Source organism: Schistocerca cancellata, chromosome 8 (assembly GCF_023864275.1).
Source record: "Schistocerca cancellata isolate TAMUIC-IGC-003103 chromosome 8, iqSchCanc2.1, whole genome shotgun sequence".
NCBI lineage: Eukaryota > Metazoa > Arthropoda > Insecta > Orthoptera > Acrididae > Schistocerca > Schistocerca cancellata.
The window spans coordinates 16,022,840-16,036,191 of record NC_064633.1 but is presented as its reverse complement, the minus strand read 5'-3'; the positions used below and the strand labels follow the sequence as shown (position 1 = coordinate 16,036,191).

At 42.1% G+C, this 13,352-nt stretch overlaps 1 protein-coding gene across 1 annotated transcript in view; it reads right to left on the bottom strand.

Moving 5' to 3' along the window:
* Positions 1-13,352, bottom strand: part of LOC126094929 (acetylcholine receptor subunit alpha-like 1) — a 499,702-nt gene that overhangs the window by 67,592 nt on the left and 418,758 nt on the right. Inside the window, exons 5-6 of the mRNA XM_049909576.1 lie at positions 9,460-9,744; positions 1,078-1,305 (exon numbers count right to left, since the gene is read on the bottom strand). Coding sequence (XP_049765533.1) covers positions 1,078-1,305; positions 9,460-9,744 — 513 coding nt within the window. The remainder of the gene's footprint in view (positions 1-1,077; positions 1,306-9,459; positions 9,745-13,352) is intronic.

Below are 13,352 nucleotides of genomic sequence, written 5' to 3'. Positions count from 1 at the left end.
GCCGAGCAACTGGCTCGTCACAATATGCCAGTCACTACTCTTGATGAACTGTGGTATCGTGTTGAAACTGCATGGGCAGCTGTACCTGTACATGCCATCCAAGCTCTGTTTGACTCAAGACCGTTATTACGGCCAGAGGTGGTTGTTCTGGGTATTGGTTTCTCGGGATCTATGTGCCCAAACTGCGTGAAAATGTTATCACCTGTCAGTTATAGTATAATATATTTGCCCAATGAATTCCCGTTTATCATCCGCATTTCTTCTTGGTGTAGCATTATTAATGGCCCGTAGTGTACATGTCTTGAGGCAGCTGATACGCGGCACCAGGTTATCCAGACTATATTCATCAGGTAGTTAAGAGTTATAAGTCTCAGCGACTTATAACTGTAAACATAATTCTGTAAACTGTAAACTGAAACTGTAAACATAATTCCAAACAGATGCCTAGCTGCTGTTTTTACTTCAGCCGAAAGAAGCCTTCTGTCCACATTCGGAGTACATTTGTCTGGTCCGCAGCTCGTGGTCGTGCGGTAGCGTTCTCGCCTCCCGCGCCAGAGTTCGCGGGTTCGATTCCCGGCGGGGTCAGGGATTTTCTCTGCCTCGCGATGGCTGGGTGTTGTGTGATGTCCTTAGTTCGGTTTAAGTAGTTCTAAGTTCTAGGGGACTGATGACCATAGATGTTAAGTCCCATAGTGCTCAGAGCCGTTTGAACCATTTTTGAACATTTGTCTGCACTGGCCTGTTTATTTCGTCAGATTGGGAAAAGTGGGAAAATTTCATATACGTCCTATTCATTGCATATTTTTTCTGTGCAATTATTTACTGACATACTTTATGATAGGTTAAAATACGTAAGCTGATAGCTTCTATAAACAACCGTGCTTTTGCTAAGAATTCAATTTTTCATAGAGTCGCCACTTCACCCTACCTTATTCTTCCACATTTCGGTTTAGTGCAAGATGGCAGTGGTGGGGATAACGAGACTAGGCCGTGTGCACAACTTCGATGACTCTTGCAGCGCGACAAAGGAAACGCGTCAGTGGACACGTGGTGACGTCGCTGCGACAGGCGGCGTACCTGGATGAAGAGGCGGTGCACCCAGGGCCGCATCCGGTGCGTGACGGGCGACCGGAAGTTGACGTTGAGCACGGCGATGGTTACGACGACCGACAGCGTGACGAGCACCATGGTGAAGAGCAGGTACTTGCCCAGCAGCGGCACCGTCAGCGACGTGGGCGGGATGATCTCGGCCAGCAGCAGGAAGAACACGGTCAGCGACAGCAGGATCGAGATGCACAGCGACACCTGGTGCACAACACGGCGGCCTCCTCAGCCGGGCCACTCGCAGGGACCACGAAACAAATCAAAAGTGACGCATCGCGCAAGGGACAGTATTGTGAAAGTCAAGAACTGACCACAGTTTCATTGAACTGTTTGTTAACTTGGATGAAAAAATACATTAGTATCATCATTTAGTTTAGTGCCTGGAGGAAGCTACATTGGGAACTGCTCTTGTGTCTCCCGTTTAGTGAGGGTGCAGTAACGGAGATCAGCTCACCGAATGAAGTCCTCAGAATCCACCTGTAAAGATTTGAAAGGAAATAGTGTAAAGTACCGACTGGCTACTGTAATGTAATTACCACTGTCAAGTCGTATTGTATAACACGATACACAAAAGTAGTGTATAATCTGATAAATACACATAATTCGTAATTGTAATCTAACTCTTCAGGCTTTGCATTGTCTTTCAATTTTGAATAGCTAACTCTTAATGCTGATTATTATCCACACAATTTTCCTTTATTTAGTGTTTGAATCTTACGATTCGTTAAACTGATAGTGTCTGATAAAAATATGAACGTATGTGGCAGTCCATCGTTAACGTCAAATAAATTTCAAATTTGTCAAAACCTGTGATGTTAATTTGAAAGCCGAACCTAATTTTACATTCTAATTATACTTAAATAACAGAAATCATGTGGGCGACTGTCAAATTCTAATATTAAGGAAATAATGTATTCGTTAAAATGCAGAGTAACATCTTTAAATTTCAGTAATATAAATAATTTTGATACGAAAAAACATTCATCGTAAAGAAAAAGCAAAAAGCGGAACATTCTAGGATGTAGCAAATAATGTAAAACTAGTGTCAAACAGGCAACGCAGCTGTACTTCACGCAACGAAAAATGTATCACAATAAGCTGATACATTTCTGTTAATATGTAGGCAGTGCAGGCCATGATCTTACTTGGTCAACATTTGAGTCGCAGTCAGCATATTCGTTGGCAGTGTAAGTATGGTAACGACCACTTCTGTAACGCTGTTATGCGCCTTAAAAATATAGAATAAAACTGGAATCGAAGTGTGTCGGATAGTTACAAAATAAGACCACACGTACAGCTAATCCTGTCGCAAAGAAAAGCATAAATTATGAAAGTAAAATTCTGTGTTATGTGTCTTACAATGTTTACTTCAACAATTATTGGCGTGGAAACTGGAAATTGATCCTGAACGTAAACAGATGTTGCCTATAGCGAATGAAGAGGTGAAGAGATACATTACTTTTAGATCATATCATTGGCGATTAACCACTACAAACGATAACAGCCCTAAAATACATGGAGAAAGTCAGAAAAACTATACCTCGTACAGAAGGCATACCGACAGAGCTCTTTCCACGTTCTCCCAAACGTCGTACGGTGGCTTGCGGCTTAGTATAGATTCAAATGCATATTTATGAAAACCACAAAATTACAAAGTATAATTCAATCAAATGTGGAATATACACACACGATTATAATGGAAGTTCAACCGGAGTCTAGTAACGTTATGTCATTTAAAACTTGGTATTTCAAACTTGTTGAGAAAGAATGGTAGCTATAGCCTACTTCTTCTGAAGTCAGTGCCTTCCGTGTTCTACTAGCACAAAATGGACGGAGTAGACTTCACAGCAGTACAGCAGAGATACTGTTGATTGCTTCTCTCGCGTGATACCGTGAAGGCCATAGATAAAAATAATCAGGTGGGTGCAGTATTTTTTGACTCACGAACTGCGTTATACTCCGTACAACACGACCTTTTATTTAAAAAAGTACGATTGTATGGCGTACCCAACAAAATGTGTAATTGGATTGAAGAAACATTCCTTGGGATATTATTTTGACTTAAAGGTCAGAGAAGTTAAAGGAATTTCGAGCGTGTCCCAGGTGATGTATTTGGGATCCTTGCTGATCGTGTTCTTTACTGTTGTCCTGGGAAACAATATTAATAGTAACATCAGGTTTTTTACATGAAAATTTTTTTTCGTAAGATTCAAAGTGTTTCAGATACTGGCATTTTACTTTAATCGTTCAGAAATATAAAACTTTTTTCTACAGAAAGCAGAAAAGTGCTGCCCTTTGACTACAATATCAGTAAGTCGCAATGGGATTCAGTCAACACAAAGCCGGGTATAGCAAAGGCAATCGTGGGTAAGACAGCCGTCCGACTTGTTTGCATTGCAGCGTTCTGGGAAGTTGCAGCAAGACTACAATGGAGAACGCTTATAAAACAGCATTGCGTCTTATCTTAGATTATTGGTCGAGAGTGGGTCCTATGTGAAACAGGGGATACATAACGTATACCAAAAAGGGTGACACGTCTGGTCATAGGTTTGACTGAGTCACTGCAGACCGTCACGAAAATCCTTAATTTGCAGACTCTTGAAGAGGGTCAGATATCCGTTGAAAGCCTGCTTACCAGTGAGGAATCTGGAAATACTAATTAGCAGCCCTCCCGCAGGGACGGCAAACAGCAGATTAGACAATTAGCTCTTTATACTCATGAGGTAATAGGTGCTATTGACAGGGGATGTCAAATTGATTCCATATTTTTATATTTCCAGAAGGCTTTCGACACCGTTCCTCACAAGCGTCTTCTAATCAAACTGCGTGCCTACGGAGTATCGCCTCAGTTGTGGGACTGGATTCGTGATTTCCTGCCAGAAAGGTCACAGTTCGTAGTAATAGACGGAAAGTCATCGAGTAAAACAGAAGTAATATCCGGCGTTCCCCAAGGAAGTGTTATAGGCCCTCTATTGTTCCTGATCTACATTAACGACGTAGGAGACAATCTGAGTAGCCGTCTTAGATTGCTTGCAGATGATGCTATTTACCGTCTTGTAAAGTCATCTTATGATCAAAACGACTTGAAAAATGATTTAGATATCTGTATGGTGCTAAAAGTGGCAATTGACCCTGAATAAAGGAAAGTGACAAGTTATTCACAAGAGTACTAAAATAAATCAGCTAAATTACGATTACGTGATAAGTCACACAAATCTGAGGGCTGCAAATTCAACTAAATACTTCCGGATTACAACTACAAATAACCTAAATTGGAACGATCACATAGATAATATTGTGGGTAGAGCAAAGCAAAGACTGCGATTCATTGGCAGAACACTTAGAAGGTGCAACAGCTCTACCAAAGAGACTGCTTACACTACGCTTGTCCACCCTATTCTGGAGTACTGCTGTGCGGTGTGCGATCCGCATTAGGTGGGACTGACGGATGGCATCGAAAAATTACAAAGAAGGGCAGCTCGTTTTGTATTATGGCGAAATAGGGGAGGTAGTGTCACAGACATGACACTTGAATTGGAGTGGCAATCATTAAAACAAAGGCGTTTTTCGTTGCGACGGGGTCTTATGAAATTTCAATCACCAGTTTTCTCCTCCGATTGCGAAAACATTCTGTTGGCATCCACCTACATAGGGAGAAATGATCATCACGATAAAATAAGAAAAATCAGGGCTCGCACGGAAAAATTTAAGTGCTTATTTTTCTCGCGTGCCGTGGAACGGTAGAGGGACAGCCTGAAGGTGGTTCATTGAACCCTCTGCCTGGCACTTTATTGTGAATATCAGAGTAATCACATAGATGTAGATGTAGACGTAGATGTGCACCACTCACATAGGAATGTAGGCAGCCATTCCTCCGGGTTTTCAGAACATGTACACTATCTGATCCAAAGTATGCAGGCAGAACTATCAGTGGACTTTTATATTAGAACAGTGCGCCCTTTGTCTTTAGGAATGCTTGAACTTTGCTTGGGACATTTTGTGTGAGCAGTGAGAAGGCCTGTGGGGTAATGTCAGCCCATTCTTCCTCAAGACGCGACACGTGAATGCTGGACAATGGGGTGTGGAGCCAAGTCGAGCTTCTAAATCATATTTAAGGTGTTCCATTGATATCTGGGCAGGACTCGGGACAGGCTATTCCAATTACGCATTGTTATGCAGTGAAACGTATTCGTGTCCTTCCGCATTTACCGTTTTCATAAGAGCAATATGGGGGCCACACTTTTACCACGAGAGGCACCCACATACCACGCCAACACTTCCTCCGTACGTCACGGTTGCCGGTACACGTGATGGTATGTAACTATCTCCCGGCATTCACCAAATCCATAACATTCAGAGTGCCACAGGGTACAGAATGATTCACCACTTTACTTGTTTCTAGCCATTCACTGTCGAAAGGCGTCTCTCTTTCCACCACATGTGTGGCTAATGAGAAGCTGCTCGAAAGTTGTATCCCATTATCTTTAACTGCCTACGCACTGTCACTATGTTAGCTATATTTCTGGTAGCACTGTGCACTGAATTCTTCCGTTGATTTCATACGATTATTTACACCCCCCTCCCCACCTACACACACATACAAAGCACGACGGTCCCGTCCCTGTCAGTGACAACAGGAGGTCTGCCCGGTCTTGGTTTAGGTGAGCTTGTCCCTTCAATTTTGCACTTTACATTCACACCGTGTAGTGTACATTGGCAACATCAGAAATGCTGAAATTTCTCCAATGGATTTTTTGCTCCGGTGTCATCCAAAGACCAGTCCACGTTTGCAGTCACTGAGCTGTCCTGACAGACCTGTTCTGCCGTTAGTGCTTCTGTACTGACAGCACATACCTTTACACTGACAACATTTGGTAACTTCCGGTTCTCATAGGTGTGCTCGGATACTTTTGAACAGATAGTTTATGCAGATGTAGGTGCCCACCTCTTCAACTCCATCTCCACTGCTTCGATTTAACTTCCATCGGAATCGTCAGCACTAAACGCATAAACGCTGTCAACTGTGGACTGTACACTAGTATAATGTTTTTTCGGTTATTTTTCTATGCGACGCAATTCATACCCGTAACATTCCTGTCAAATAGAGAACATCAAGTACATTTTTTTCAGTTAATATGTCATATACAACACATTTCAAGAGTACTGGTAAATATTGAAAGAGGTGGAAGTGCAGCAGTGGAAATCAGTATAAAGGTATGAGTAATTGCAGGAAAATTAACGTTGTGGGTTGGAAGAGTTGTGTACAATGTATGTAACGACAAATCCAGTCAAACGGTAGCGTATTTAATGTCAGTAGTACAGTAGAGAAAAAGACATTTGACGATTCAGGTGGTAGAGCGTGGAACTCGGTAAAAGAAAGTCTGTTGTGAGCAATGTTAGTGTGTGTGTGTGTGTGTGTGTGTGTGTGTACGTGCCTTTACGGCTGATAGGAAACAGACACCATTAGTGACAGTGTATGTTTTGTACGTAAACCGTGTCTGTGACAGTACCACGCGGAAAACACTTATCATGTGACGAGAAACGTAATGGGACTCTATTCGCCAAACTGCAAAGAAGTTGAGCCGTTCAAGTACAACGATTGATAATATCGTTACAATGGGCGCACGATATGGACAGAAGAAAAATATGAGCAAAGTACAGGCATAGAAAAGGTTACTTTTGCGAAGAGCAAGGACCACAAACCATTATTCTTCTCAGCTCGTTGCTGATTTAAAGTTGCCAGTAACTGCGACTCATGTACGCCACATTTTATCGCATGACCAACATCTTGCGTTCAATAAACGACTGCAGAAACACATCCTAACACCCTAACATAAACAGGCTGGATTAGACTGTGCTGAAAAACTTATGTCATCGGCTTCAGAATGGGATAAAGTGATCTTCACTGGCGAGAAGAAGTTTAATGTAGATGGACAGGATGGATTTCAGTATTACTGGCATGATACGATAACAGAGGAGCAGGTAAGAATGAGAAGAAATTTTGGTGGTGGAGGTGTTATGATTTGGGCAGCCTTTTGCGCTAAAGGTAAATCACGTATTGCTTGTCTGAACTCTCGTATCAACTCCAACATGTACACTGAAATTCTAGAGCCAAAACTGACTAGAGATTATGATGACGTAGTGAATGAAGGCTAATGTTTCAACAGGATAATTCATTTGTGTATGTTTCAGCTCCAATCCAAAGGTAGTTTGAAGACAAAGATATCAACGTCATGCCCTGGCCCGCATGTAGACCGGATTTGAGCCCACTTGGAAAACCTTTCGGGTACACTTGTAAGGTTGGTTTATCGCAATGGAAGGTAATTTGAGGCCGTATGTGACTTAAAAATAGCGATACGACAAGTGTGGGTGACACTTTCACTATAAGACATACAAACCCCAACCAAATCAATGCCGAAAAGAAACTTTGAGGTAATTAGGAACAACAGAGATTGGACAAAGTACTAACAAAGCAATAACACAACAGAATACTCAGTGCCTTTATACCAATTTCGACCCAGGAAATGCAGCTACCTTATTTTGTTACTCATGCAATGAAAGAAACTATGTAATTTCGTCATCATGTCTTATATGAATTTACTAATTTCATGGTAAGTTAGATACATGTCTGCTTCAGACATTACACTATTGCTTTCGTGGAACCTGCCTTTACACTGACTTCATCTACTGTACAGACGAATTAGTATAAAACACTTCATATAATATACGTATTGTTCTTATTGGTTACGGAGGTAAGTTTTCACTTCTCTTTTTGGTACCACCGTCGATATGAGTTTACGTATCGATTACCATTTTTCTTCAAATGTTGTGCTTCAGCTCACAGAATTGAATTTTTCAACTCTGATGGTAATTTTGATTTGTTGGTGAGTTCTGCTGCATCATCTAAGCATGCGGCGGTTATTTACAAATGCTGAATATGACAATAGAGTATTTGTAATGAAACGCTGCTGGTAGCTGTGAAAAATTTCCTAACTCCAGAATAACAGAGTATGAGTGTTTAATCTCGTTTTCACTTAACTTCAAGAGACTGGTGTAGTGCTCGGGAGTCACATGACATCTGAAACTGCAAATGAACACAGTGTGGATGAAGTACAAGGCGTTATGTTATTGGTGGAATGTAGTCCTTTAATAAGCACACACAGAATTTCTGTGTTCCGCATGCGAGATTATGGTGAACAATGCATATGCATGCAACAACGATAAGACGACCTCAGAAGTTTTCCATTCGAAAGTGCCTTGATTTAGTTAGGTTCAAGTAGTTCTAAGTCTAGGGGACTGATGACCTCACATGTTACGTCCCATAGTGCTTAGAGCCATTTGAACCAAAGTGCCTTGCTGTCGGAAGTAGAAATTACGAAATGTAATTTTGAACATAATCATATACAGAATGAGATTTTCACTCTGCAGCGGCGTGTGCGCTGATATGAAACTTCCTGTCAAGTTAAAACTGTGTGCCGGAGCGAGACTCGAAGCCAGTGCTTGGGTAGCTCAGATAATAGAGCACTTGCCCGCGAAAGGCAAAGGTCCCGAATTCAAGTCTCGGTCCGGCATACACTTTTAATCTGCCAGGAAGTTTCATATCAGCGCACACTCCACTGCAGAGTGAAAATCTCACTCTGGAAACAAGCCCCGGGTTGTGGCTAAGACATGACTCCGCATTATCCTTTTTTCCAGCAGTGCTAGTTCTGCAAGGATCGCAGAAGAGCTTCTGTGAAGTTTGGAAGGTAGGAGACGAGGTACTGGCAGAATTGAGGCTATGAGAACGGGTCGTCAGTTTCGCTTGGGTAGCTCAGATGGTACAGCTTTTACCGGCAATGGAAAAGGTCCAGAGTTCGAGTCTCGGTCCGGTACACAGTTTTAATCTACCAGAAAGTTTCATAATCATCTACCTTTGCTTAACACCGCCTAGGAATATTTATTTGGGTTGCATTATAACAGCTGTACCCCTGAAACCAATCATAATTTGACAAATGCTATACAGACACACACACACACACACACACACACACACACACACATAAACACAAACACAAACATACAGAATACTTTGAAAACCTTTCATATTAAATATTTAGATAACTTGCGTTGAAAAATAACATTTCAGACAGTAGTTTAAGCAGTTTTTTTTTTAATACCTTTAACGTAGTCAATCAGTAGTCACATTTTCCATTAATTAAGATTTTGGTACACAAATATTAAAGCTGAAAGTCCTTTACGTTATGTACATGCTTCGTCACAGGTTACAGACTACTCATATGGCTTTTTCAACTTTGGAAGGGATGTTTCGTGACCCCGCATCGACATGCAGGATGTTTTGGCCACTGATTGGCTTACCTTCTCCCCCGAGTCGGAAGGCAGGTAGAAGACGAGCACGGACAGGAACGAGATGCCGACGCAGGGGATGATAAGGTTGACCGTGTAGAAAAGGGTCTTGCGGCGCAGCGTGATGTTGAAGATGATGTCGGGGTAGGGTTCCTCGCAGCAGCTGTAGAACTTCTCGTTGCGCACCGCGGGCACCCTCATGATGTCCCACTCGACGGACAGGTAGTAGTCCTGGAGGTCGATGCCCACGTCGATGGTGTCAGAGTCCGGCGACTGCGCGATGTGCCGGAGGTCCACCTGAGAACGGCATCCGACATCGACAACATTTAACTAACAATCCCTCGCATGTATGGGACTTCCTTACCATTATACACGTCTTCAATTAAATGGCTGGATGCAACTTCATTTCTGTACGCAGATGTGAAGCTATCAATGTTACACACTTTGTGAAAGAGCTCCAATAGCTACAAATGAGATCTGATCGTGCCAGCCAACTAAACGCAAATAGCACGAACAACTTTGGGGTGTACAGGGTGATTCAAAAAGAATACCACAACTTTAGGAATTTAAAACTCTGCAACGACAAATGGCAGAGCTAAGCACTATCTGTCGACGAATTAAGGGAGCTATAAAGTTTCATTTAGTTGTACATTTGTTCGCTTGAGGCGCTGTTGACTTGGCGTCAGCGTCAGTTGATGCTAAGATGGCGACCGCTCAACAGAAAGCTTTTTGTGTTATTGAGTACGGCAGAAGTGAATCGACGACAGTTGTTCAGCGTGCATTTCGAACGAAGTATGGTGTTAAACCTCCTGATAGGTGGTGTATTAAACGTTGGTATAAACAGTTTACAGAGAATGGGTGTTTTTGGTCCCTTTTTCTTCGAAGGTGCTACTGTAACTGGACTACAGTATCTGGAGATGTTAGAGAATTGGTTGTTCCCTCAGCTCGAACAAGAAGCACAACAATTCATATTTCAGCAGGATGGAGCGCCACCACATTGGCACTTATCTGTCTGTAACTACCTGAACGTCAACTACCCAAGGCGATGGATCGGCCGCCAGGCAGCCCGTGACAGAGCACTTCATCACTGGCCTCCAAGAAGCCCTGATCTTCACCCCCTGCGATTTTTTCTTATGGGGGTATGTTAAGGATATGGTGTTTCGGCCTCCTCTCCCAGTCACCATTGATGGTTTGGAACGAGAAATAACAGCAGCTATCCAAACTGTTACGCCTGATATGCTACAAAGAGTGTGGAACGAGTTGGAGTATCGGTTTGATATTGCTCGAGTGTCTGGAGGGGGCCATATTGAACATCTCTGAACTTGTTTTTGAGTGAAAAAAAAACCTTTTAAAATACTCTTTGTAATGATGTATAACAGAAGGTTATATTATGTTCCTTTCATTAAATACACATTTTTAAAGTTGTGGTATTCTTTTTGAATCACCCTGTATATTACCTCCCAAACTATCCACTACTGTATTTTACACAAAGTAACTGATCGTTTCTGTTGGCTTCTTATGCTGCGGCATCTAATTTCTCCAACAAGGAGATAGACACACACGTTAATACAGGTACAGCCACATTCGGAACGTACTTGCTACAACACTTTGTCCTTACATAGGTATATTGCACCCTAAGCACATTTTTGTACGCATCAGAGTAATGTACCAGTCACGCATATGCAAAGCTTGCGGTCTGTTGTAGGAGTTTCGTGGAAACGGTGGATTCACAAAGAAATGGACCTCTTTAAGATCCAGTGCCGTAGTATTACAAAAGTTTTAAAACGGTTTCCTCTGCACTCACTGATACATGGTCCTAGATTGTTCCCAGAGAGACTATTACTGGCGAAGCGAAATAGCACGCACATAAAGACCTGTGGGACGCCCCATGCTTCGTTTCAAGGAGTCTTGCAAGCGCGTCAAGGTAAAATTTCATTTAAAATGTAGCAGCTTCGACGCATACGCTTTTGTGAATCTGAGTGGTTCAAATGGTTCAAATGGCTCTGAGCACTATGGGACTTAACATCTGTGGTCATCAGTCCCCTACAACTTAGAACTACTTAAACCCAACTAACCTAAGGACATCACACACATCCATGCGCGAGGCAGGATTCGAACCTGCGACCGTAGCGGTCACGCGACTCCAGACTGAAGCGACTAGAACCGCACGGCCACACCGACCGGCTAATCTGAGTGGTTCCTCCGACTGGTGGATGGAGTGTGATGGCATGACAAGGATGAACTGTACACTGTGAAGTAGAAACAGCAAGACAAAACCACTCAATTCACTTAAGCTTAGCATCTCAACTGCGAAAGATGTGGCAGGAAATGTCGAGCTGCTCTTGCACTGTTTTTATATGCAGATGTAGCAAATCTAATAGTGCCTTATGGAGCGAGGTGTCACAGTGATAACACTCTTGAGTTCTACTCAGGACCACAGTGGCATAAATCCAGTTTTATTTCTCTAGATCGCTCATGGCGAGTTCCGAGACAGTTCCTTTGATAAGGCACAACCGATTTACTTTCACTTTCTTGCCACTTCTGAGATTGTACTCCATTTCATGGTCGAATGGACAGTAGGATCTAATCAACCGTCGTCTCTAGTAACAGTTAAAACTGGTCATTGCAACATCTGTCTTGACAGACTTTGTGCCAATGTACAACGTCCCTAAAAATAACGAAAAACCGTAGGGGCACGTTCCTTATACTGAAACAAGAAAAAAAAAGTCTAACGAACTAAGGCTCCAAAGCGCATACTTCGAGAGGTATGAGCATTTGTTAATCTTCGATACTATGGAACACACATCTTCTACTGCAAGCTCATTGCTTTTCATATTTTGGAAGAGGCAGTATGGACTAAAACAACATAAAAATGTGTAATAAACATAGGCTCAAAAATGAGTACCTTAAGATCTATGAGTACTTGTTCAGTAGAAAAGATGTGTTTCTTACAAGCGAAAATGAGCAAGTGCTCATAGCTCTTAAACCTTGCACTTTAGACCCCATGTCTACTAGACTTTTTTCTTGTTTTGGTTAATACTTCCTCCTTCCAAAATATGGAAAGCTAAGACTTTGGAGTAGAAAAGATCTGTTTCATACTATAGAAGATGAACAAGTGCTCATACCTCTTAAGGTATACATTTTATAGCCTTTATTAGAGTTTTTTACTTATGTCTGGTGAAGAAACCCCGACCGAAAAATTTGTCGGTGCTTTTTTGGGACACCATGCATATTTCAGTCACAGATTCTCTTAATCCAGCAGGAAAATGAAACTGGACTGTACTGGACTTGCAGTTCCATATTTTGTTACAAAAAGGAACAAAATGATAATCCCTGAAATGTATAAGTAAATTTGTTGCTTATCTGTAGTAGTTGTGTACAAATTATATAACCGTAAGGATAAAAATTCAAACTGAGTTCAGTTTGGATTTTGCTGTTAAATGCGAAGTAGAATTAGCTTGTATCACTTTGTGGCAATGAAATGTACTTCTTACTCACATCACAGCTACATCTGCATGCTGGCTTCAGATTGAACTACATTAAACCACGTCTGAAATGCTTGAGGCTTTCCGGACGGACGTGTTGTATAAATGGTTCTCGGGCGAGACGTCGGATGTCATAGTGAAAATTCCACAATATTACATCAGTGCAACTGGCCGACATCTTCGGGTGCGACGATAACACAGTGTGTTCGTCGCATCTGAAGATGTCGGCCAGTTGCGCTGAAGAAATATTGTGGAGTTTTCACTATGACATCCGAAGTCGCGCCCGAGAACCATATATACCACTAACTTGTTATTGAAAACTGAGTTGATAAAACCATTTATTTGGTATGAATGATAGATTTGCAAAAGCGGCTGACATCAATCTGTGCTTGTTGGGGAGTTTGATATCAAGAGTCCTCT